Raw genomic sequence first — 25,011 nt, 5'->3', positions numbered from 1 at the left:
AAAAATGGCGAGGGGCTGCGCTGGGGCCGGGCTGCCCGTGAGGCGGGTCTGACCGTCCCTCGCCGCCTTCCGCCTCGGCTCCGCGCCCGGGGGCCCGCTGCGCACCGAGCGCCCGGCCGCACCGCGCCGCGCCGCCGAGGGAGGCTCCCGAGCTCGCCGATTTCCCTGTATGAGGCGGTTGGCACCACTGGAGAGACCGAATGAGGTGAGGGTGGGGGGGAGGGAGGGCCGGCCGGGCCGGGCCCGCGCGGTGGGGGGAGCGCGATCCCCGCAGCCCCGGCCGACGGTGCCGCATCCCGGCGGCGCGGCGGGGAGCGCGGCCAGGGGCCCGCTCCGGCGCGGGGAGCCCGAGGCCTGGGAGGGAGAGAGGGAGGGAGCGAGGGGGAGGGAGCTCCCTGCGAGCGGCCGCTGGCAGGCGAATGTGAGGGGTCAGCGGTGCTCCTCGGTGACCAAAACAAAGGGAGGGAGGCAGCGGGCCGGTCGGCGGGGCCGGGGGCTGCAGCGCTGAGGTGCCAGCAGCCTCGCGCCAGCTGTATTTCCATCTTCTCCTCCTTCAAGGATATTGTCCGAGTAGGCTGCGTTTGCTCGAGTGCGAAGGGAACAGCACAAAGAGGTAGTGGTTTTCGTTGGTAACTTTGTATTTGGGGATTTTCTTTTTGTTTGTTTGTTCTGGGTTTTTTGTGTGGCTTTGTTTTTTTTTTTTGTTTTCTTTTTTTTTTTTTTTTTAAGTGCCTCATCTCTTAATTTCTGTCAGGCTTGACGATTTGAATATGCACAGCAGGCTTTTAGTCCACTTAAATGTGATAACTGTTGCTGGCTGAAAGGATATGCAGTAATGCATTTTCCTTTTTTTGGTATTGAATTCTGTGGATAGAATGGGCTGATACCTCTTCCAGTGAAAGAGAACAATATGGGTCTGTGCTGGATGCTCTGGACGCTGATATTGGTGTTGAAATACGAGGGCTTGTCGCTCATCCATAAAGGATCAGGGTGCTATTAGAAGCAGAGGGCCTGCATAATTAAATGAAAGGCTCTGCCAGGAAAGCGGTGTAGCATTATGCTTGTTTCTGGAATTTTTGATAGGCCCAGTTTATCATAACTTTAAAAGGTCAAGCGTAGCAATGGATAATGACATGGTGTTCTCCTGACTTAGTTTAAGGGAATGTGGTCAATGATATACACTCAAACTGCCTAAACTGTGGGATAGTAACAGAAAGTTTCCCTCTTGTTTCTTTTTCTTTTGATCTGTAATCAGGTTGGTAAAAGTTAACCTGGTAATGTTTGTCCCTTTTTTTGAGAGCTCAAATTGCATTTAATTTGAAAACATTTGGGATTAAGAGAGGAGGTGAAAATGTTTCATTTCTGTCTTATTAGAATACAGGTTAATGACTTCATAGCTTTTCATTTAAAGGAGAATAAGGGGAAAAGAGATGGAACATATGAAAGGAAATGCATAATGTAGTGAAAATGAGAAGAATCTTTGCAAGGAGCTGCAAGCTGTGAAATGTGGATCTGTGCTTAGAGTATAATGTAGTAATGTTCTCCACAGTTAACCCTTCTTTTGTCAAGTAAAGGTGTGTGGCTTCCCAACAATTTGCCTTTTCTGTTCTGGAAAGAATTTAAAATCAGATGTAGATGCTTCTCATATGACTTAATACTAGTCAGCAGGGTATATATATTTTTTTAATAGTTGAAAGAGACATGTATTGATAGTTAGTATGAAGTTACGTTTGTCCTTCCCTGCACCAGGAGATCAAGTAAAATTTATGAGAAGAGCAGCTGTAACAAATAAGTTCCAGTTAATTTCCTAGTAGACAGTGGACTTGAGTATTCCCTGGAGATGGATGTGAATTAATGTAGAGGCACTGAAGCACCTTTTGTGCTCCTCATGTGAGCTGTGGGAAGGAGGCTCGGGGATGTGACTGGAGGCCAGCATGGACCTTGGATTAGTTGTGACCTGGCTGCGTTTTTGTGCGAGCGGCCACTGGCCCTGCTGCAGAGTTGGTTTCACCTTCTTCACAGGCCTTCCTTGCCGGAAATGGAGGGGAAGTGTGTCTGAGCAAAACACAACAGGAGAAGAATTATGAAACCACAGGTATGGCTGGAGAGATAATCTCCATGGAGGAGTGAAATCAAGATGCTTAACTTTCCTTGAGAGAAGGAGAGCTAATGATGAGGGCACTCCTGATGAGTCTGGAAATACTTCATTAACTAAATATCTTCCAGGATATCACTACTTTACTTACATCTTAGATCTGTTTATTGTTTAAATTCTGTGAAATGCTTATGGAGGTTGTAGTTCTTGCAGACTAACCTTAAAAAGAAAACTTATTGTTATGGGATTTTGGTCAGCTCTGAAATCCTTTTCCTTCCCCACTTCTCTCAGAGCAAGGTAGAATGTTGTCTTTTATTTCTTTCATTGCTGGGGTGCATGCTCACACTCCCTTAGGTCTGTTGCTGTGTATACTGGATTTGGATAGTGTAGAAACCCAAAAAGCAGTTGCTGCATTCATGGGGTGCTGAGGATACAATTAAGGGGAATTATGGTCAGAAAAGGTGTCTTGTGACCCAGTACCAGTGTTTTCTCCCTGTACCTTCATGTGCAAACACATGATCAACCCCAGACAAATGGCTCTTGCAGTACATGACTGCCCTGTCTTTCTTCCCTACGTACTGAATGTGTTATTCTGTAATGATCTTTTCAACTCTAATCCTTTCACTATATCAAAGAGATTTAAAACACCTCTAGTTATTTAAGATTTCTTGAGGGAGAATGTGAGCAAAGATAAAATCACAAATGACTGTAATATTATGAACATGGGGGTACACTTATGCTAGTGACCACCTCTTTTTAACAGTATGCATCAATGTTATTAAGGACAGTCATGTTTGACAGGGTCAGAGGGCAGAACCAGAGTATTCTATCTAGATGCTGAAGTTTTGTGTCACAAACAGTCACTTTCCTTCAGTCCTCTGGCTGAACTTCTTTCTGATATGCAGCGGATTCATGGCCATAACTGCCAATCAGATTAATAAGCTGCAGGGCGTCACTTTGTTTCTATTACCAGTTTTTTATTTCTTAGAAGCAAAATTTATTACTTTTGTCACTTAATGTGATGTCTGTGCTTTTGAAGGCATGGATCTATTTTAACAACTCACAAATGGAGAAGGAAGCCCAGGCTAAGGTTGACTGGGAGTCACTTTTGCAGGATTATCTGGGGATCTGACAGACAGAGAGCAGAATACCAGCCAGCAATGTCCTGTGAGCTAAGGCAAGTGGTATCCTGGGCTATAAGAACAGAAGTCTGAGGGGAAATGATTATTTCCTTCTATGCAAAGTCATTAGACAGCATCTTGGCAGAATTGCTGTGTTTGGGTGCTACCACTGCAAGAGACCTCAAGCTAGAGGAGTTTGGTGTAGGGCCACCAGGACAGTCAGGGACTGCAGCACTTGCTCTGTGACAGGAGGCTTAGGGAATCAGGTTCATTCAGCTTCAGGGAGATATAACAGCAGCCTTCCAGCTCCTGTGAGAAAATCAGTGTGATCCAGTTGGTCTCTTCACAGCGTACTTGGCAGGAGGATGAGAGGTAACATGCCTACATTGGGATAAGAGAGATTGTGATGGGGGAGGGAACATCCCCTCTCCAGGGTGGCAGCTCAGCAGTGAAACAGGGGCACAGGGTGCTTTTGTGGCTGCCTGGTTTGGCCTCATGGCTGATGCTGTGCTGGGCAGGACTAGAGAATTCCTGAGAGCCTTTCTACCCTGTGTTATTGTATTATCCTAAACAACACTTAAAACTGAAAGTAATTTTGGTAATGTATTTCTTATCCCCCAGGTATTACTCTCTGCTTTTCTAGACTGAGGGATGCCTGGATTATAGTCCCCTTGCCTTTCTTTGGTGCAGTTGGCTTTTGATTGTACCAGCATGCAAAATAGTGCAAAGATAAGGAGCTTCAAGTGTTTTGTACATGTTGTATGATATAGCACACTGGAAAAGCAATATTCATTTCAGTCTATAAAGTAGTGTAAGGGAGAGACTATAATCTCAATTTATACTTGATCCTTTGCTTAATAAAAGTTAATGGCAATGTACTAATAATAATAGCCTGTTTATGTGTAATTGGAAAGTGACTGTTGCAATAACATTGGTATTATGAAAATCCAAGTGATTTTTTTTCTTTTTTGTTACCTGTTGAATTAACCTGATCTGAGGTTTGGACCTGGGTTGGGGTGGAGGAAGCTATCCTAAATTTGACTTGTCATCCTGTTAATTTTGATTGTCTTCTTGGCCCTGCAGAATCTTATCTGGGGGAGGAAAGTATGTTTGCCACAATGAACAGATAGTGCTTGTCATGAGACCTCATAAATAGTGAGGAGGCTGAAAGGAAGAAATGTGGCCAGGATCCAATGTTTCTTCAGCTGTTAATGTAGGTACCACATCCAGGTCACAGGCAATGTTGGAAACATGGCTTGAGCTTGGTTATGTGGAGCTGGGTAAACAGGCTATGATTATTACTCTCAGACAAGATTAATTTCCATTTTTTGCTGTCTTCTAGCTGTGAGCACTTGTGTACCTGGCTTGTTTAGTCACCAGATCTCTCTCTGAGGTACTTCAATTTATTTTAAATGTCAGTCAGTGAATTCATATTAAGGGAAAGAAGACTGAACAGGAAGTTGATGGAGAAGCCAGCTTGTTATTCCAGAGCTGCTGGGAAGGGAGCAAGCTGCTGTATTGGATAAGCCATGTGTGAAACTGCCATGAGTTTTGTGTGTTCTGAGCCCTTGCTACACCTCCATTCTCCTCATTCCATGTGAATGTTAACTCCTGTTTCAAGGAGCGAAGACTGCTGGTATTTTACAGCATCTTACAACTTCTTCATAGTTCATTTTTCTCTAATAAAGGGTAATAAAGGGCTAGTTTGCAACTTCAGACCAAAAAAAAATTGCAGTTAATCAGCAGTAACATCATACGTCCAGAATCTGAAGTGATTATCTCTAGTCGTCATAAGGTCTTTCACTATATTTTCCTTTCCTGTGGGATACCACATTTCCAGTTTTGAGATAGATCCTAAAGCTCTGTGGGCTATCTTAGTACAATGCTCTATGTGTGATTTCTGAGTTGTCTTCTGACAAGTCTTTAAAGTAATCATCTGTTCACTGTGATTTGTATTTACTAGGAATAAATGAGCTATTTGTCCCACTTTGAGTTTTCTCAGCGGATTAAATTTTTTTTTAATGTTCTTTGAGCACTTTCTTGTTAAAACTTAGTGTCTTTAATACTTCCAAAAACTATCTGTGCTTATAGGATAGCTGTCATCTGTTACTGTTGCAGCATTTATCAATCAGGCAGCTCTTCTCGAAAAATTTCCTGAAATTGTGTGGATTGTTAGTGCACCTGACTGGTTCAGTCATGCAGTCTGGCAGTGCCAGCTGAGGGAGTTGGTGTCCCAAGTTGCTTGTTTGCATTTATTCAGTTGTGCTTACAAACAGTTCTGTTAAACAGATCAGTGAACTGAGATGGCTGGGGAAAAAAAAAAACCAACAAAAAAACCAACCACCCGTCAAGGGAGTTTTTCTTAACAGAAGTTTTTTCACAGCAGTTGTTGAGACTGAAGGAGTACAGGAATATGAATGATTTTAAGAAAAAGACACTTGGAAATAAGAATGCTCAGTCTTTTTAATCCTCCAACCTATTCACATATTTTTCCCCCAGCTTTTCCACTTCTTCTTTCTGTAGGATAGCTGTAGAGGTACCAAATGAGTACCAAAATTTTCTAACTACTGATGAAGAGATTAGAGTTATAAGTGAGTTAAAACTAACCAATCTAATTTTGCTAAATACAATGCTAGGTGCAGTAACTGCTTATGGTTCATAAATCAGACTGATTTGGGTAGTTGACTTTGGGAGGAAATTTGCCATTCCTGTTGACGATAACAATTAATGTCCTGCTTCTGCAATGCATTATAAACTAATATGTTAAGTAGATGAATCGAAGGTATCTACCTGTCTTACTTGAGAATATCTGTGGCTATGGTCTAGACTCAGAGGTGAAAATCAGTGAGCATTTTCAGTACTTTGACATCAACTTCTAAAGAAAAGGTGGAAGTGCATTTCTATTTTCAAATGTATATCAGTGTGCAGACACATTTTACTGACTGCCACCACTGACTTCTGAAAGATTGTATGGGTATATCAATACTTTTTTTTGGTTTTGCATTTTAAGTGCTAGAATAAAATACAGCACAACATCCTTAACACTGAGTATTAGATGTAAAGCCATACATACTGTTTGACATACAGTGTAACTTGGTTGTGAAAGTTAAATGAGATAATGTTGATCTTTATATTGTGTGAGATTTTTTTGGAAAACAGTGCATCTGACAGATATTGTGCAATTATAAGTTCTTGGAGAGAAGTGTTTAAGATGGTGGGGAAATTGTTATTTCCAGGTTACTAACCATAGTATATGTTAGGAAGCTGCTATGAAGTTAACTTTAAGGAAGACTGGAAAGCAAGTTGCTGGAAAATGTGGAACTTTAACCTTCGTGCTTGCGAATTTTAAAATTCAGTTCGCATTTGAACTTCCAACAAAAGTTTTATTTTAATGGTAGGTGTGACTTTTTGGCATTCCACTACAGCAGTTAGAGCTGTGACAGGGCAGATGAGCAAGTTAGTAACATTTTATGCATGTGGCTTTTACACTGGTCTGCACTGCATTTCTTGTGCAGTGGTCCTGGAAGATACTTCAGAGACACCTACTTTGAGTAACTTATGTCCTATTCATTAAAGTCAACTTGTTAAAGCAGTTGGCTTCCTACTTAGTCGCAGTCAAAATCACTGAGGGAGTGTTTCCCTGAAGAGAAACTTCCTATCCATGTGGCCAGCAACTGTTTAGTTACTGTCAGCCTATTGTAATAAGTAACCCTATTTTCAGTGTCTGAGACAAACCATGAAGTGCCACAGCAGGAGCTGCTTCATGAACTGTTCAGTTGTCACTTCAGCACTGCCATCACTCACAAAGAGAGCAGTGTGGACAATGGAGACGTGCCTGCTTTATTGGCTCACATCTTTGCTGGCTATCAAGGTTCTTCAGGGGCTGAAGCTGCTATTGTGTATTTATGTTGTTGTATAAGTGAATGTATAGATTCATTTAAGTGTTTTGTGTCAATAAATGATGCACTTTTTTTTTTGTTGTGCTTCAGTGGTGTTGTGAGCCAAATTTTTGTACTTAAAAGAATGCTTTTGAAGACTTTTTTAAAAATAAAGCTCACAGTTGTTTTTAAAGTGACAATCTGTACTGTTTATGATAAATGAATTTGTACCTTTTTGTGTATTTGGTACAAGATCTTTCACGCATTTCTTCAAGCTGGAAAAGAAGAATAAACTTTCCTGCCTTGTAGCAGGAACAGCTACCTATTGCTAGGCTAACCTAGCTTTTCCTAGGGTCTTAAACCCCAGAAAAATTTTTGAAAGAAAGTCTTTGAACCTCTCTGAGAGGAGTTCTGTCAAACTGGTGGTAAACCAGATGTTAGTGCCAAGAAAGCAAGAAGTGTCCTGGGCTGCCACTCTGCTATGGTAAACCTATTTTGAATGCTGCATGTGTCCTGTCTCATTTGTCAGAGGTTTAGAGTAGAGCTGAGGAAAAGTAGCAGTAACTTGAATCAGCTTTTGTGTAAGAAGCAGCAGAATTGGTAAGAGTGTTTATCTGGGAAATCTGGCAGGATGTTAGGTCTGAACATTGTTACTTGCACCATGAAGAAAGAAGATGGAAAAGACAGTTTAATTTTCTGATGCAGGGATAAAGGATGTCAGATGAAGTGATAAGGTGTCAGCTGTGAAACAAGCCAAAGGATTTTTTTGGTCCTCTGGTCTTCCCGGGTCACCCATCTGAATATTTTTGTGTTTGGGATTAAGCAGGACTTAAAGTGGTGACCCAGTTGTGCATGAGGATGCCAGAGGCCCATTATAGCTGCTCTTACTGTCATGTCATTGTTAAATGTCACATAGATCATAAATATGCTTAAAGCAGCTGATTTTCTTGTGCCTAACCTTGGTTTAAACTGTTTAGTGTGGTGTTTGAAGCCATTACCTTCCCAGTTTTATTATCATGTTGTGAGTAGCAAACTCTTTAGAGAGATGATTCCTTTCTCCTTGAAGCTGTGGAGCAACTTCTCAAATATCTGTATAGCAATTCTCAAACTATATGGGGCACTAATTAGTTTACTGCTTTTGTCTATGCTTTGAGATTAATTCAAATGTTTCTGGTGCTGATAATGTACCTAAGATATCTTGAGTGAGGAGAAACTGCTCTTCAATTGACTGTATCCTGTTTGATTCCCTGCTCCCTAACTGTGTTTGCATCCTAGTTACACATACCTGCAGTTTCTAGAGAAAATACATTCGGATACACAAATGGTAACTGTATTACATAGTCTCCAATTCTGAGTATTACTTGTGAAATTCTGCCTTGTGCAATCTGTGGTCCTGTTTTATAACTTTCTCTATTTTACTGCTTTAATTGAAGTGTAGTGTTTGACAGCTAGTCTGATATAAAAGCATATCCACACTTACATGTAGATAGACTGTATGTTGTGGAATGTATGAGCAAAAATGCTTATTGATACAACTAACTTACAATTTTGGGTTTCATATATGAAGAAAGTTTGCACGATTTGTTGTTTTTCTTTCCTCTCTGTTAGAGTAAGGGTGGAAAATAACAAGGAAAATTGATTTTACATAAGAAATTCCACATGTAGAAATTCTTCCTGTGCTGGAAAGCTCTACAGTAATGCTTAGTGGCATTGCATGGTTCTGTGTTGGTGGTACCTCAGTGTACCTTGAGCCAGCATAATGCTCAAGCTGTGCTCTCCCAACCAAGGTAATGCAGTTAGAATTGGCATCTTTTTAGCTTCTTTGGAATTTTAGAAAACTGGCAGTGATTTGAGTTTTGTATAAGTAATCCTGTATTGAATGTTTTTGATGTGTTTTTCAATGCTTCTAGTGATTTTATGAAGAGTCTCTGAGCTGGGGATGAGCAGCCCCATCCCCATTTACATTTGTTGATTTCCTAGAACACTTCTCTTTTATGAACTTGTTCCTTTCAGAAATTGTACACTTACTTAGTAGCAGAGGCACTGCTACTAAAGCTGTGTAAAGTTACAAAGGACAAGCAGGTCTCTTGCTCCCTGGAGTTGTTGTGCTGGTATTTGCAGTGGTTCCTTTAAGCCAGTCGTGGTTACCTGCTCTCCTGCTTGCCCCCTCAGAGACTCGGCGGCGGCGGGAAATTCACTGGTCCAGAAGCGCTCTCCTTCACGTCGCAGCCACAAGAGCTCAGCGTCTCTGGCCAAGCAGTCGGTCCATGATGGACAGAAAGCCAAAAAGCCATTTTGTAAATTTGAGGAAGGTCAGGATGTCCTAGCTAGATGGTCAGATGGCTTGTTTTATCTTGGAACTATCAAAAAGGTAATCTTATTTTTTAACTTCGTTGGAGTCTTAAAGTATCGCATACCGTTGAAAATTGCAGTATTATTGGCTCACTTATGTAGTATTAAATACATTCTTCTGTTTGGTGCTTTTACTCATGGCTTCCACTGTATTTCTGTCTTTCAGATAAACAAACTGAAACAGAACTGCTTCGTTATATTTGAAGACAGTTCAAAATCCTGGGTTCTCTGGAAGGACATACAAACAGGCAAGAACTTCCATGAAGTAGTCATTGTTTGGTATCCTATTTGTTTAGATTACTGGTATCTGTTAAAAAAGATTATTATATAATATTCTTTTATTCTAAAGAGTGATATAATTTAATGTGAACCAGGAACAAAAATTAAATAAGAAAAAAATATTTTCAAACAACTGTTATTGAAGTTACTGTTTTGGGCTTTTGTTTGTCTGTTTTCACGTGAGTGAGGTGGAGAAAAAAACCAATCTTCTAAAAATAATCTAAAAATAATCACTTCTAAAAATAATCACATTTGAGTTTGTTTGGGTGGGGGTGGATTAGTTCTCTGCCCTAACAGAAAATTCCAGGCCCTAATTTTCACCAAGTTTATATTCTTTGTACTGTTTTCAGTTGAAACGACAGAATATGGAAAGAAACGAGAGCTTGGTGAATCTTATGTTTGAGCAGAGTTTGGACACTTAAAAGGATCACCATAACTGTTGCACATAAGAAACCATTACAGGTTTTGGAGTATTCATGTGATATAAAGAAATGTGTAGTTATCAAGTGAGGCACCCATGATATAATACCTTACTGGTTTTCAGACATTTCCATAGTAGTTAATGTTTTTATAACCTAATGCTAATGAAGCATAGATGATAATTTCTTCTGAAAATCAGTTACAGTTTCCTCGTTGTACAAACACAATGGAAATCTGCTCTGGCTCTTGTTGATTCTTGATGTTTAAGATTCTTGATGTCTGCTTAAAGGAAAAGCTTTGTATTGTAATAGCAAAAAATCAACTGCTTTATTTCTTGAAGCTTGCAAAAAATGCTGTTCTACTGTGTAGTACTAGTTTATAATCTGACTCATTTATCCTAACTATCAAAATTTAATAAATGAGATGATGAAAATTTCAAGTTGATGACCCTTATGGGTCTCTTCCAACTCAGATAGTATTTATTTTTAGGTATTTTTAGCCTAAATTTGCATTCTTTATTCAGTTACTGGTTTTTTATTGTTGATGTTGAGGAACCATGGACTGCATAGTCAGTAGGCAATCCAAAGCCTATAGATATCTGATAGCTTATCATATGTGATATAAATATTTATAACAGAGTCTGTACAAAATGTATTAATATCTTCTTATTAAGAAGTTTGTCACTGTAACAGTAAATTTCTACAATGCATGCATCTGTAAGTGAAATTATGCCAAAGGCTGTACTTGTGGTAACTGTGTTTCAAATGCAGATATAATCTGAAAAAAATCACAATCTGATCTTTGTCTAGGAGCCACTGAGAGTGGGGAAATGGTCTGTACAATATGTCAGGAAGAGTATTCAGAAGCACCAAATGAAATGGTTATATGTGATAAATGTGGGCAAGGTAACTAGATTTTTTTTCTATTTACTGCATTTTTAAAGGTGTTTTGATTTGTTTCACAAAGGAGGATATTTGCCCGGCTATGACTGACTGCTCAACTGATCTTAAATTTTGTAGCCCTTAGTGGCTATTAACAGCTCAGTGAAAGATGATAATCCATGTTAAAGTGATTAACACCTGTTCTGTAAGTCAAGATTATTTTTTTCTACTAAGAAAATTTAAAAGACCATTTTGAATGTGTTAACCAATCTTTTTGTTCAGGTTTTTGGCTCTTAATTGTGAATAATGCCTGATAGTTGCACTAAGTTATGTGCTTCTGGCAACACAGTTAATTCTGTGTAAGCTTTTGTCATTTTAATAACAGTTTCCTGATCATTTTTCATCCAGGTTACCATCAGCTGTGTCACACACCAAATATTGATTCCAGCGTGATTGATTCAGACGATAAATGGCTCTGTCGACAGTGTGTATTTGCAACAACAACAAAGGTGTGTTTCTAGAAAAAAAAATGTTCCTACATTTCATATTGCATGCATCTTTGTTTTTGAAATTGAAACAATAAAAAGAAATGGCATATTTTCAGTGATTTCTTTTTTATCTTTGATCTGAACTCAAATTTTGTATGTTGAGAAGTAATGCTGTTTTAGAAATTGACAATATTACACTCTTAAACAAACATGCTAGTATAAAAACATAAATACACCTGAAAATATTTGACTTGAAAATTATGAAAACCTTTCTACAATCAAATGAAAAGCTTTGAAAATTTCAGATATACATGACTGGGTTTTGTAAACTACTGTATCTGTTCTGGCCCAGAGAGGTGGTGCACTTAAGAAAGGACCAAATGCCAAAGCACTGCAAGTCATGAAACAAACGTTACCATATAATGCAACAGACCTTGAGTGGGATGCTGGTCATAAAACCAACGTCCAGCAGTGCTACTGCTATTGTGGAGGACCTGGAGAGTAAGTAAATGGATAATATGTAAGAACTTTTCTCTACTGCAGCTCCAAACTTGGACTCTTCTTCTAGACTTCCTTGTGAACTTGCTAGTTTTTGTTTCTGTTGTGTGTACATATCAGAAACTGGATGCAAAGTGGGATTTTGAATTCTCTGTGCATTTGTGAAGCGTCTCACTGTGGGAAATGTATTAATTTCTTTTCTTCTCCCATGAAATATTTTGGTTTGTTTTAATTGTCATGTGGCCATCAGAGATCATCACGCTGCAGTCTGTAATGAGCAAGAAATCTTTTTGTCTTGCTACTTTTGATGTGTTGAGTCTGGATGAAATTGTTTGTTCATGATCTTATAATTCTAGGCAGAATTTTTCAGATGTTAACTCAGCTCTGTCATAAGTCACAAAAATAAATGTGCCTAGAGATTAGTTTAATAAACTTTTTTGGAATAGACAGCTTTCTGATTCTACCATAATGTCATATCCTGATTTTCAGTGACTGGCAGGGGAAAGATTTTTTTTTTCCCCTCTTATGGCATCACAGAGTCCTCTGCTGGTTCTTTTTTACAAGAAAGGCAAAAACAGGACTTCTTTAGCATGTAGAGAGGAGTACTCTGGTGTCTGCATGTATGAGTGAAAGAATAAGATAGCATTGTAGATTTGAGGTCAATGCAAGTAAAGAGTCCCACAAAAAGCAAAGTTTTTGAGGGTATGCACGCAGGACAGAGCTCTGGTTTGAGACTTGAACAAACATGGCTGTCAGCTTTGCATGGTTCCCTTTCTCAAGGGAGAAGCTGAAAAAGGAAAAGGTGTAAACTATGAGGTTTCTTTTGGGGATTCAAGTAGTTGGATCCCCAGAACAAATGTTTGTGACTTAATGCAGAGTTGTGTTGTGCTTTAGAAAGTAACATGGAAGCTAAATCTAGTATGTCAGAAGGAGCTTATATGGAGTTCCTTAATTCTTACTGGGAATTAAAAGGTGGATGTCAGAGTAAATGAAATGGTTTTTTTTCTTAATTTAATAATTTAATAAATTCTTTTACTAGCCTATCTTTTATTATTCCTCTCTGTCTTTCCCAGTAATTCATTATGGAACTAAATGTTACTGAAATATCCATAGAGGTGACTGTTTTATAAACTGTGCAAATCAGTTTGGGTCACAAGATCCCTTCTATTTAATTTAAATATAATGAAGAAACAATTTTCAGTAACTTTTTAAACACGTCTTGTGTCTCTTTCTGTTGTTGAAGCTGGTATCTAAAGATGTTGCAGTGCTGCAAATGTAAACAGTGGTTTCATGAGGCTTGTGTGCAGTGCCTCCAAAAGCCAATGCTTTTTGGTGACAGGTAAGAAAATTAAGCTGTATTTCTTGTATTTATTTAAAATATGAGGGAAATCTCACATATAAGCTTTTATTGGGGCATCCATAACACAACAGTTGTTTTCAAAAAGGGCTTTAGTTTTGAGTAGAAGTTTATACACAAGACAGCCTGTGTTTGGGTGCCAGGAAAATGCAGTTCTTCATCTCAGTTGAACAGGATGCAGTGGTGGGTGGTGGAGAGGTGGCAAATGGAGAGTTGGATTGCAGCTGTTACTGCCTTTACTTTGTGTGGAAATCCTTTATACAATAGGTGCAACTCTGCATCCTCTATTCATGTGTGAGGGGTTAGGACAAAAAGACAAACAAAAGTGCTGGTCTGTGCTTTTAAAGAGGAACTTTGAGCACTTGCAGTAGATGAAAGAAGAGAATTTTATTATAATTTTATGTGGGAAGTTTTCTGGAATGTTTGTATGAAGGAACTGAGTTAGGACCCAGGAATGTATGGGTCCTTAAAATGCATATTTGCACTTTTGTGCTGGGGACATTACAGAGCATCTTAACTGATACAGTCACAGGTTGAGGACTTCCTCAGGCAGAGTGAAGCAGTGGTAGCAGGATGAAATCAAAGTACCTTGTATCTGGCCCAGTAGGTATCAGCACAGATTAAAGAAGTTGCTAAAGTAAAGAATAAAGGGACTCACAAATACTGCATGGCTGTGTTTCTAGCTTGCTTAACATTCATTATTTTCATGATCAGGGTGTTTAAACACTGTGTGTATGAACACCCATCACCCAGACATGTGTACATATACATTTGTATGTGTTTTTAGGTTTTATACGTTCATTTGCTCAGTTTGCAGTTCTGGACCAGAATACCTCAAACGTTTACCCTTGAGATGGTAAGTATGAATTTTTAAAAAAAAGAGTGAGTTGGATACATGCTCTGCTTTTCTTTCTGATGTTCCAGTTCTCCTTGCCAAAAAGGGAATCTGCTTGTTAGCTTGAGCTGTTTCCTGAGTCCTTCTTGCTGTGTGTATGATCAGGGATAAATCTCTTTCAAAGTTATCTGCAAGGGTAGAGATATATTGTGATTGCATGCTCTTGGGATTCAATCCTGGGATCATTCAGTGCAGTGACAAGCAACTCACTTGTTGTGTATATGAAGATTGTGATATCTAAATCAAGTGTTTCTTGCAGGTTTAGGATCCTGCTGTATTATATAAGCCAAACATATAGTGGGCACCAGAGCACACATCCTGATATATTTTATAAAAGTTTCCTTGAATAGACTTAATGGAACTAGTCTGTAATAGAAATTATATCCAATTTAGTGGATGTATACCTAGTGCTAACAGATACATGGTGGAAATTACCTTGTTAAATGTTAATTCACCAAAATACTTGCATGAATTCAGAACTGATACATTCAAGTATGAATTCAGACTTACTTACATATCCCATGGTCCAGACCAGTTTTGGAGCTTAAAAAAAATATCATGACAATGACATGAGGCAGAAATGAAAGTGAGATGCAAAACAGAAGGAATCACTTGAAAAGAAATTGCAGGAGACTTCACAGTGTTGTCTGGATTGAGTGTCTTAAGTTGGGCTTTGTGTTCCTCCACCTGTATAATGCTAATATCTTTTCTACTAAATTGTTTCAAAGGAAAGCAATTGGAAGAAAAATACTTGTTTTCTCTGGTTTTTTTATTCAAATATTCTAGGGTAGATATAGCACATCTATGCCTTTACAACCTAAGTGTTATTCATAAAAAGAAATATTTTGATTCGGAGCTTGAACTTATGGCCTACATTAATGAAAACTGGGATAGATTGCATCCTGGTGAGGTAAGTAAGTAGAATACCCTTTCTTGTTTCTAAATCACAGTGCATACATATGTCCTGAAAGTTGACAAACTGTGAACTGTTTTACTCTGGATGTTAAATCCTTTAGTACTTTAAAATCTGATAATCCCAAGTAATGACATAATTTTTTATTTCCTTGCAGAAATAGAATGCTTTTTAAGTGGTGCATATTTTTCTAAACTGTAAAATTTCTTCAAGTCATCTATGCAACTAATTGCTTGCATGGTGACTTTCCATTACTTAGCTGTTTATTCTGTTGCATATCTACATTCTGTTTTAGTTTCATGATTCTTTGATTACGTTGATATTTTCATGTGTGACCTGAAAATCTAAATGTAGAATTGAAGGCAGAGTATATTGCATGTGAAGACCACATTCAGTGTCTCTAAGGTGTAACACATTGTTTGTGTTAAATATTCTACTAAAAAATTTCTTCTTTCCTTCCTAATTCTTACAGTGGTGGTGGTCAGTTTGTATCCAGTTTAGTTTTGATCCTTTTGCAGTTGGATTCAGCTACTTGTCAAGACATTTTTATTTTAGTTCATTACTATACTAGTTATTTTCCCAGCTATTTGATTACTGAGAATTTATCTTAGCATTAAAGAAAATCCATTTACTCAAGTAGATTGACTTCATATTTAACCAAGAGGACCAGTGTTGATTTTGGTTCCTTCATATGAGGTTAGATGCAAAAATTTATGACTTAAGTTCAAAGTGGGATACTGCTAGTAGAGTAAGTCCTCTTTTTGTGCATGAAAAATGTTTAGGGTTTTGAAGGTTTTTTAAAATATATGGCATATAATGGATTGAAATTTTCTATCAGTACATTCTACTTCCATACTTCAGTAAATTCATAGAACTGTAGTCCATTTTTTTTAGCACTCACAATGTGAGAACCAAGTTGAAATAAGTAACTATTTTTCATAAATAATGGAAAATAGTCTAAAGATATGTATTTTAAACTATCAGTGTTTGATAGAAAGTTAAGCAAACACTAAAGCATTGCTAAAAATTAGAGTAATGAATATGTATCTGGTTTACTTAGCTGTGTATGGCATCTTTTATCTAAGTGATAAATCGATAAATAGAATCGATAAATCTGTCATATGAAGTCTTGAGCTTTGAATTAAAAAAGGCTACACAAAATGTAATTTTCACACCATTTTTTCAATAGAATTAATTTTTTAGCTATCTTACTATACAGCTTAACAAGTATGTAAGCTGTATTAATTTTGAATTTGGTTTTTCTCAGTATTGAGGGAAGTTAGAAGAAAATGGTTTGTTCATTTAACATAATACTCCTTACATTTAACATAATGCCATGTGGACTGGCTGGTCAGAGCAGTGGATGAGGAGGGTGGAGCTGTCATTGGCTTGGAGCACATAAGCCATTTTGAAGAAGTTGAAAGGCTGCACTCCTCTTTGTGCTCTTCTCCTTTCTGCTTCCAATCCATCCATGCTCAGTCTGTGAAAAACATGTAACTAAGGGGGAGGAAGGAAAGGGCAGATCCAAAACAAATAAATTCACTTCATTAATTTCTATTTTCAATTCTTTAATATTTCTACACCTTCAGGGGAACTACTGATTTGAAGTCTGAATGTTACACTTTGAGAGGGCTAGATTTTGAATAAATTCATACAAGCTGTTTTGAAGATATTTAAATACCTTATTCTGTACAGATTTTAAATGTTTTTCGTGAAGTTGGAAAAATTGGCTTGAAAAATCTGATTAACTTTAGTTAATTAGGGAAATGAGGGAGACAAATTAGTCACAGAAATAATTAACATGTACAATATAGTAATTTTAGGGGTTTTGTGATCTCCTTAAATTGCCACTGTTAAAAATGACATTTTAATTTCCTTCTCCACATATTTATACTTGAGTAAGAGGAAAAGGCTTTTAGCTGTAGGTAAGACAGTAGTAAATGGTGGAGTTATCAGAACTCCTAAGCCAGTAATTTTTAATTACTAATATTTAGAAAGCAATAAATATGTGGCAATTTTCTGTAGTCTAGCATTGCAAGACCTCTAGATAGCAATGGATTGAACAGAATGCACACGGTGAAGATGGAAAAGAAGTTGTTACTTTGTTTGACTAAAACCTCTTGAGCACCTCCATTACTTTTGGTAATCAGGTAGACTTTCAGTCTTGCTCAAAATTATGTTACAATGTTGGGGTTTATGAGTACATTTATTCACTTAATTTTAGCTGTTAGCATATTGAATTCTTTGACCTTTTCTCTGTGATGTTTGGTGAGGATTGTATTCTTTAAAAATTATCTGATCCTGAGTTTTCTGTTGAGTTTCTTTGAGCTGTAAATGTACTGTCTGGTCTTTAGTATTCATATTAATAGTGAAGCTTATAAACTGCTGACAGCTCTGTAATTACAGATAAATTTTCAAGTTTTGGCATGGCAACTGGAAACAATGGTAGTTCTTGAATTGAAAAGTAGATAGATAAATATAAATGTAAACAATCTATTTTTACATTCTGGTACATAAATGTTGTGTCTGTGTGATAGTCACCACCATACTTATGTTTTTCTCTGTAATTATTTATGCAAATTTTCAGAGAGAAGATTTCATGTTTTGAAAGCTTGATAGGGACTAGTTACTTGAGGTTTTGGTGAAAGGAGAGAGGTTAGGCTGGGTCTTAGCTAAAGGGTCATGAAAATACATCTACTGGTTTGGGGTTTTATTAATTCTAATAATTTTTCTGAGTGTTTTTCTTTTTTGTATCAAGTTGAGTAGTATTAAAAATACGAAATGAGTCCTATAGCAGACTTTTGCCATAATTATAATAAATAATTAGGCTCTTTTGTCTATTTACTTATCCTGTGTTTGCAATCTCAATTAATTTAGGAGTACATACAGAAAACTTTAAGTTTTCTGTTACATATAAGTCTTGGGAGGTTGTTGGGATCTTGGGAGTCCTGTTAGGATTGCTTGGGAGATTAATCTGGTGTTATGTTCCCTCACTGTACTAAAGGTTTTTGAGATATTTTTCTTGTACTTCTTAAAAGTGAAACTCATTCTATGTCCTAGGCTTGATCCTGGCATTAATTCTGTGGATGTAAATCACAAAATGTATGGGATTATGGTTAATATGCACAGCTAATATTTCCTTAATGTACTTCACATTCAAATCTATAGTTACAATGACTAAAAGTAACTGGGATCTTTCTATTACTAAAGAATATGAGAGGTTAAATTATTTCTTAATACTTTACAGCTGGCAGACACACCAAAATCTGAAAGATATGAGCATGTCCTGGAGGCATTAAATGATTACAAGACTATGTAAGTTATTGGTACTTCTTGTTTTAAATGTTGTTTGCCTGTTTAATCTGACTTAGGTTACAGTCTTCAGTCTATGTGTTAATCACTCTGACTGTAGATAGCACTTAAAGTTTTAAATAATGTTTCTATTATAAACTATAACATTACATAGCTGTTTTGATTGTGACCCAGACCAAGAGAACCATTTTAACTTCCATTCTCCTTCCACTTCACATTCTGTTTTTGAGGAGGAGGATTGCAATGGGGTAAAGAGGGGAATAAAGTAGCATTTAAATGGCTATTCTCTTTGCATAATTCTGTTTTGCATGTACCATGCTGTTGTAAAAGTTGAGATCCCTGGTATCAGAACTTTAACAATTAATTTAACATCCATCTAGGTTTATGTCTGGAAAAGAAATAAAGAAAAAGAAGCATTTATTTGGTTTGAGAATTCGAGTTCCGCCTGTGCCACCGAATGCTGCTTTAAAGGCTGATAAAGAGCCAGAAGGAACTTCACATGAGTTCAAAATTAAAGGCAGAAAGTCATCTAAACCAATCCCTGATGTGAGGTAAAATAACCCAGTCATTCTAGCTGTCTTGTGGTTAATTGGGGCTACTTTAGTTATTTTTTTGGTGCCAACAAAAAAGGCTTTTTCTTTGTAGAATTTTTTTTCCAAATTAATTGTAAAGGCAGGTTATTTGTGAGAACAAGGTCTTAGAACAAATTTCTATTAGGATTCTTCTAAAAAATCAACATTAAATTTAGCAGTAAGAACAACAGAAAATATCCCAACTTTGCTGTCATTTGGGAAACAAAACCTTTTGCCTTACTGGATCTCTTAAGCAATAATCTAACTAGAATTCTCAGTAGGAAGGATATTGGGAAATAGTAACTTGTATTGGTAAATGTGCCATCTTTTTCACCAAGAGTGGTCATATGAATAAATTATGTTTAACACTTGTTCATTCCTCTTCAACATTTGGGAATCAGTAACGTTCCTAGAAGTACATTGACTCTGTTATGTTACTATAAAACAAAACCATGTAGCTTTGTACCTGCAAATTTTGATTTGCCAGAATCACCTCATTTAATACAATGTTTTAGAAATAAGCATCTAATTGTTATTCATTGCCAAAGGAAAACATGTATTCAATGAAAACTACCATCAGTAATACAGAATAAAATACAAATTTTCTTCTAGGGAATTAAGTAATGGTATAGAAAGAAAGGGGAAAAAAAAATCAGTAGGTCGTCCACCTGGTCCCTATACAAGAAAAATGATTCACAAAACTCCAGAGTCATCTCCTCTGGTAAGGATATTTCTTCCCCCTTCCTCCCTTCCTTCTAACTGCATCATAAATGTTGAAGAAAAACATAACAAGTTAATATGAATTTATGTTCTCCCTTCCTTGCTCACAAATAAAATCAGTAAAAAAATTTAAGTACCTTTTTTTCCCCCTTAGGATAATGAACCAGTTCCAGTGATAGAGAACCCAGCCTTGGAATTACCATGCACTGTTGGGTAAATTAAAAAAAATCCCTCCCATCAAACATGTAACACCATGTCATTTATCTGTTTGCTTCTGAAATGTCAGCTCAGTTTTTAATGTAAGATTGTTTTTTTTGCCTGGCAAACCCGTTATCTTGCAAAACAGGAAATCTGATGGAACTGCACATTCATCCAATACCTCAGATGTGGAATCCACAGGTGCTGCCAGTATGAAAGAAACTACCTCATCTAACATTTCCAGACATTATAGGTAACTATTCAGTTACTCTGTCTGCTATGAAGATGAAGATTTGCAGTGTATTAATTTTACTAAAATTTTCTCAGTAGTAGAGCTATAAATAGCATGGGGAAACACAAAGAAATAGGATGAGTGAAAATTTGTCTTTAGTAGTTCTGTTTACAAGTCAGAGATTGAGGAATTTTGCTAACCACTGTTTTTTGATATAAAATATGTGGCTAAGTGACATTTACTGAAAATAATTAAACTGCAAACATTTGCTGAGTTTAGTTTTCTATTAGTGGTCACAATAGAACTGATGTACTCTGAATTAATTTCAGCAGCTTGTTTTTTAGGTTTATATGTTCATGTTATAAAATACTAAGTATGCTGTGATTTTCTACAGTCAATAGAGCGTGAAAAAATTCTGGCACAGTGTTTATAAATAAATTATTAACTGCAGTCAACCTTCCTTCAAGCAAAAACTTTTCCCTCTCTCAAGTTCAGCAAATAGAAATTTCTCTTTTATTGACGTACGTGGATTTTACTGTTTTGTCTCCCCTTTCTGGTTCATACTATTGAGTGCTGTCATGAGTCATTTTGTGTGCACTGTTGATACACACTAATTTTCAAGTAGCTCATGTTTAATTTAGAGTTCTGAAATTGTTAGCAACTGTGTCATACTTAGAGTTACCTGTCAGTAGGCAATAAGTATTTTTTGAGTGAAAAAAACAACAAAAGTTATTACATGAGTGGCGTGCCAATAACTGATGATACAGCATACATGTTGAATTCCCTTGGAGTTAATGCTGTGGGGTTTTATTTTCAATAGTTTGTCTGCATTCCCTTGGAGTTAATGCTGTGGGGTTTTATTTTCAATAGTTTATCTGACTCGAGAAAAAGGACTCGAACAGGAAGAACTTGGCCTGCTGCAATACCACATTTGAGGAGGAGAGGCCGCTTTCCACGAAAAGCACTCCAGACTCAAAATTCAGAAATTGTCAAAGATGATGAGAGCAAGGAAGATTACCAGTATGATGAACTCAATACAGAGATACTTAACAACTTAGCAGATCAGGAGTTACAGCTCAATCATCTGAAGAACTCCATCACTAGTTACTTTGGTGCAGCAGGTAGAATAGCTTGTGGGGAAAAGTACCGTGTGTTGGCTCGCCGGGTGACACTTGATGGAAAGGTGCAGTATCTGGTGGAGTGGGAAGGAGCAACTGCATCCTGACTGTAGGACTGAACATTATGTTCACTGCACTGTCATCTGTAAGTACAGCTCATAATGCAGAGCCATGAGAGAAATGGTCTTTAAATGTGTTTCTAAAAAAAAACAAAAAACAAAACAAAACCAGTTTAGCCTTAATGTGTAATTGTTATCATTATCATTACAGCTCATGTGATAAAGACTTATCTTTTTAAAATCTGATCTGAGACTTAAATTTTTTAATCTGAACATTGTTAGATTGTTGTAGGTTGGGATATTTTGGGTTACAATTGCTTAAAAATGTGCATGGTGTTTAAAAAAAGATGACATTTTCTAGAGAACATTCCATGGATACAGTTATTGTGATTTAGAGAAAATATTATGTAGATAGCACAAATATTTGAAAAAATCTTGTTTTCTTACCCAAATGTTTGCAGAAATGTATTTCTATTTCAATACTTTCTAGATTTCATAAGTGCAGTGTATATAATGCCTACTGAAGACTGTAAAATACTGAAGTTTTCTTTCAAACAAAGTGTAAAAAAAAAAAAAAAAAAAGAAAAAAATATATTGAGCCTGTAAATTGCTCTGTGACCAGACTTCATTGTCTTCTTAATATATTCAGTGTGTGTGCGTGTGTGTGTGCTGTATACCAAGGTGTATATGCACACACAGCCCTGGCGTGTATATAGATGTGTGATTGTGACCTATGCAATACAAATTATGGGATCGGTCAGCTTCTGAGAATACATCCCATAATTCTTTTTTCAGGAATAGTTGCCAGTATTTACACAGCAGCATTTCGTCTCAGGCTTATTGGGTGCTGTTGCTTTTTATGTACTAAGGAAAAGTGTCCAACCAGTGCAGCGTGTTCTGGCAGTGGGTGCAGTCAATGATGGTCATGTGCTCTACGTTCCATTATTTTCCATTTGAATTAACCAATAAAAAATAATGCAGGATCTGAAGATTTTGAAATTAATTCGACTGGATATAACAATTTGAAAGCTCTTGTGGCACTCTGTAAATTTCATGTCCCAGTTATAAAGTAAGTTGACAGGATTCATGCAGGATTTCTACATACATGTAGAACAGTCATATTTTGATAAATGGAGTATGAATTAAGTGTATTATTGCACAGGGTCAACAAATGTTGCCATTTGAAGTAACGTTACTGATTTTATTACAACATTACCTCTTTTGTGTTTATAAAATGTACCAAGTTTTAAATTGGTAAGATTATTTTACTTGTTTAAAAAAAAAGTCAAAAAGTCTCTTGCCAGTATTAGATATTTTTTCTTTGTCTGCTACTTTTTGAGGGGGTTTTAGCCAAAGAGTAAACAGAAGAATATTTTTACTTTGGTGGTTATTCACTGTACTGTATAAGGTTAGTTTTCTTACATGCTTACAGTTTGCCACCAAAATAAAATTATGTAACATTAACAAATGACAGAGTGGTTTAAAGTGTACTGCCTGAGTTAGTACTTATTTATTCCATTACTTGGTTATTTGACTTTTTCTGCTCATCTTGAACATCTTGAAAAGGTGACTTTTTTCCTGAATTTTTTTTGTTACCTTATAGCCAAAGGAAGCAGAGAAAGCTTTTTATCCTGTGTTTGGCTTATGGCTGGCTGGGTTATATTAGCTTTATAAAAATGCTAATTAAAAACTCCCACTTCTGTTTACCTTCACTAAAATGTGTGGGTTTTTTCTCACACCCTCAGCTATTAATTTAATGTTGCCTTGCCTATAGCTGCAATATTTTGATAACACAGCAACTTCATGTTAATTTTTGAATGTTTATATCTTGAGATAATGCAAAATGTAAAGCCTTTGTAACCTTACTCACACCATCTGTATTTGTCTTTATTGTTTCACTTTATCCAAGTCCTTTAATTCTAACTGAACACCAGCAGTATTTTTCATAAAGATTCATTTAATGATAAATATTGGAATGTACTTGGGGACTTAAGTGGGGGAGGTGTGGGGAGAAAATACTTGTCAAACTTCAGTTGTCCATAGACCTAACTATTGTGAATGTTGTTTTCATTTTATCACGGTGGTTGACTTAACTCTGATGTTCAGTTTGTATTTTTGGAATTGCTTTTCTCTTAGAATTAAAAGACCAACATTAAATGTGTGTATTTTTTGAGAGAGAAGAATGAGTTTTGATTCTGTACTCTTGTGAAGCACATACTTGGTGGCATCCTCCCATCCATCACTTCCCAATCACTAGCTTTCCTGTTCCTGTCCTGGAGACACTTGCCCTGCACATAGACACTAACTGGTGTTCCAGCTATGGTTGAGGGATGCTTTGTTACAAGGTGTCATGTACTGGAAAATGCTGCAATAGTGCTGCTGAAGATAGAGCTAGAGTAGTAGTTAAAGCACACCTACGAATGCCTTTCTCATTTTATGTGAATTTCATTGTATGTAGTAGTGGTGTGTCTAAAGGAAAAGACAAATGTTGCTGTATGTAATGATTTCATCCTGGTATAACTCGATCACTGTATGTACGCATGTGTGTAAATATATGTAATTCGACTTTGTTGTAGTCACTGATCTAGAACCATTTCTATGTGTATATTTAATATTTTTCCATTATGTTTTATTTGTATTACAGTAGTATTTAGATAGGAGAAGTCTCTTGTGACAGTTCTAAAAATATAGATATCGCATGAACAATTCAGCAAAGAAATAATGGCACAATGCTGGTCAGAATTGTAAGATATGCATCATAGCAAACTATTTGTCAAATCATTGTTCTCAACAATACTTCAACAGGAATTTTGAATAAAACTGTGGTTTTTCTATGCATAACGCATTTTGAGTGAGATTACGAAGGAATTTTGAAAAATCTCTAAGCATGGTACATGAAATGAAGGTCAATATTTTAATTTAACATGATGAAGACATACATTAAAAAAGGCCTTTAAAGGTGAAGACAAGCACTTTATTTTCTAGGGGTGGGGAGATAATTTAATAAACAGAAAAATGGTTTGTCTTTGGAACATCCTACTAAAGTGATCTTTAGTGTTATATTTTAAAAGGAAATTGGTGAATGGAGATGGAACATACCAAGGCTGACGATGGAGCTATAGAACAGAGTGATAAGAATAAACTGGACAGAAGCATCAGTTCTGTACACAGAGGGAAGAGGAGGAGTCTTGCAAATGCTATGCTGGTAATATGTTCAGGCACATCTCTAGTTGGATCACATCTGTCTGAATGAAAAATAAGGGCATGATGGAAGAAAATTACTTTTTGTAGAAATGGAGAAAAGGGTTTAGGAAACATTGAAACATTGTTTGGTCAATGTTGAACTTAAACACCCATATTGAGGTGTCAGATCTATTGACATCCTAGTTTAGTTCGAAAAACATTTATGCATGAGTTAAACTTTGGGGTTGTCAATGTTTGTAGGAAAGCTTGCTGGTGTTTTGTTTGGTTTTTTTTTTTATAAATTGGATCATCTATAGGTGAGGTGTGGTGAAATGAAAGACAGGGGAAAAGAGTCTCCTTTGGAGTCCCTGAAGGAAGTTGGAGGGGAAAACAACTGTCTTTTAGCAAAGGTAGTACAGGACAATAGAAAGGAAGACAAA

The 25,011-nt window shown here is 36.9% G+C and overlaps 1 protein-coding gene across 2 annotated transcripts; it reads left to right on the top strand.

The window, feature by feature from the left end:
• Positions 1-102: 102 nt before the first annotated feature.
• On the top strand, positions 103-24,224 carry MTF2 (metal response element binding transcription factor 2). Of its 2 annotated transcripts, none has more exons than XM_058030136.1 (15): positions 103-205; positions 9,267-9,465; positions 9,613-9,694; positions 10,955-11,050; positions 11,435-11,535; positions 11,867-12,015; positions 13,256-13,351; positions 14,157-14,225; positions 15,051-15,174; positions 18,425-18,492; positions 18,870-19,040; positions 19,674-19,782; positions 19,936-19,994; positions 20,128-20,232; positions 21,082-24,224. In XM_058030136.1, the coding sequence occupies exons 1-15, from the start codon at positions 201-203 to the stop codon at positions 21,434-21,436; spliced, it is 1,788 nt and encodes a 595-aa protein (XP_057886119.1). In that variant the 5' UTR covers positions 103-200; the 3' UTR covers positions 21,437-24,224. The 2 variants fall into 2 exon arrangements, with proteins under 2 accessions (XP_057886119.1, XP_057886120.1); XM_058030137.1 differs by lacking the exon at positions 103-205 and adding an exon at positions 558-613.
• Positions 24,225-25,011: the final 787 nt, after the last annotated feature.

This window comes from Melospiza georgiana, chromosome 9, assembly GCF_028018845.1.
Source record: "Melospiza georgiana isolate bMelGeo1 chromosome 9, bMelGeo1.pri, whole genome shotgun sequence".
In the NCBI taxonomy this organism is placed as follows: Eukaryota; Metazoa; Chordata; class Aves; order Passeriformes; family Passerellidae; genus Melospiza; species Melospiza georgiana.
Note: the sequence above shows the minus strand (reverse complement) of the source record. Positions and strands in the feature narration are given on the sequence as shown.

Coding starts and splice junctions, on each gene's coding strand:
- MTF2 (XM_058030136.1), top strand. Junction 9,695..10,954: donor CTGGAAGGACATACAAACAG/GCAAGAACTTCC, acceptor ATCTTTGTCTAG/GAGCCACTGAGAGTGGGGAA. Junction 19,783..19,935: donor CTCCAGAGTCATCTCCTCTG/GTAAGGATATTT, acceptor TTTCCCCCTTAG/GATAATGAACCAGTTCCAGT.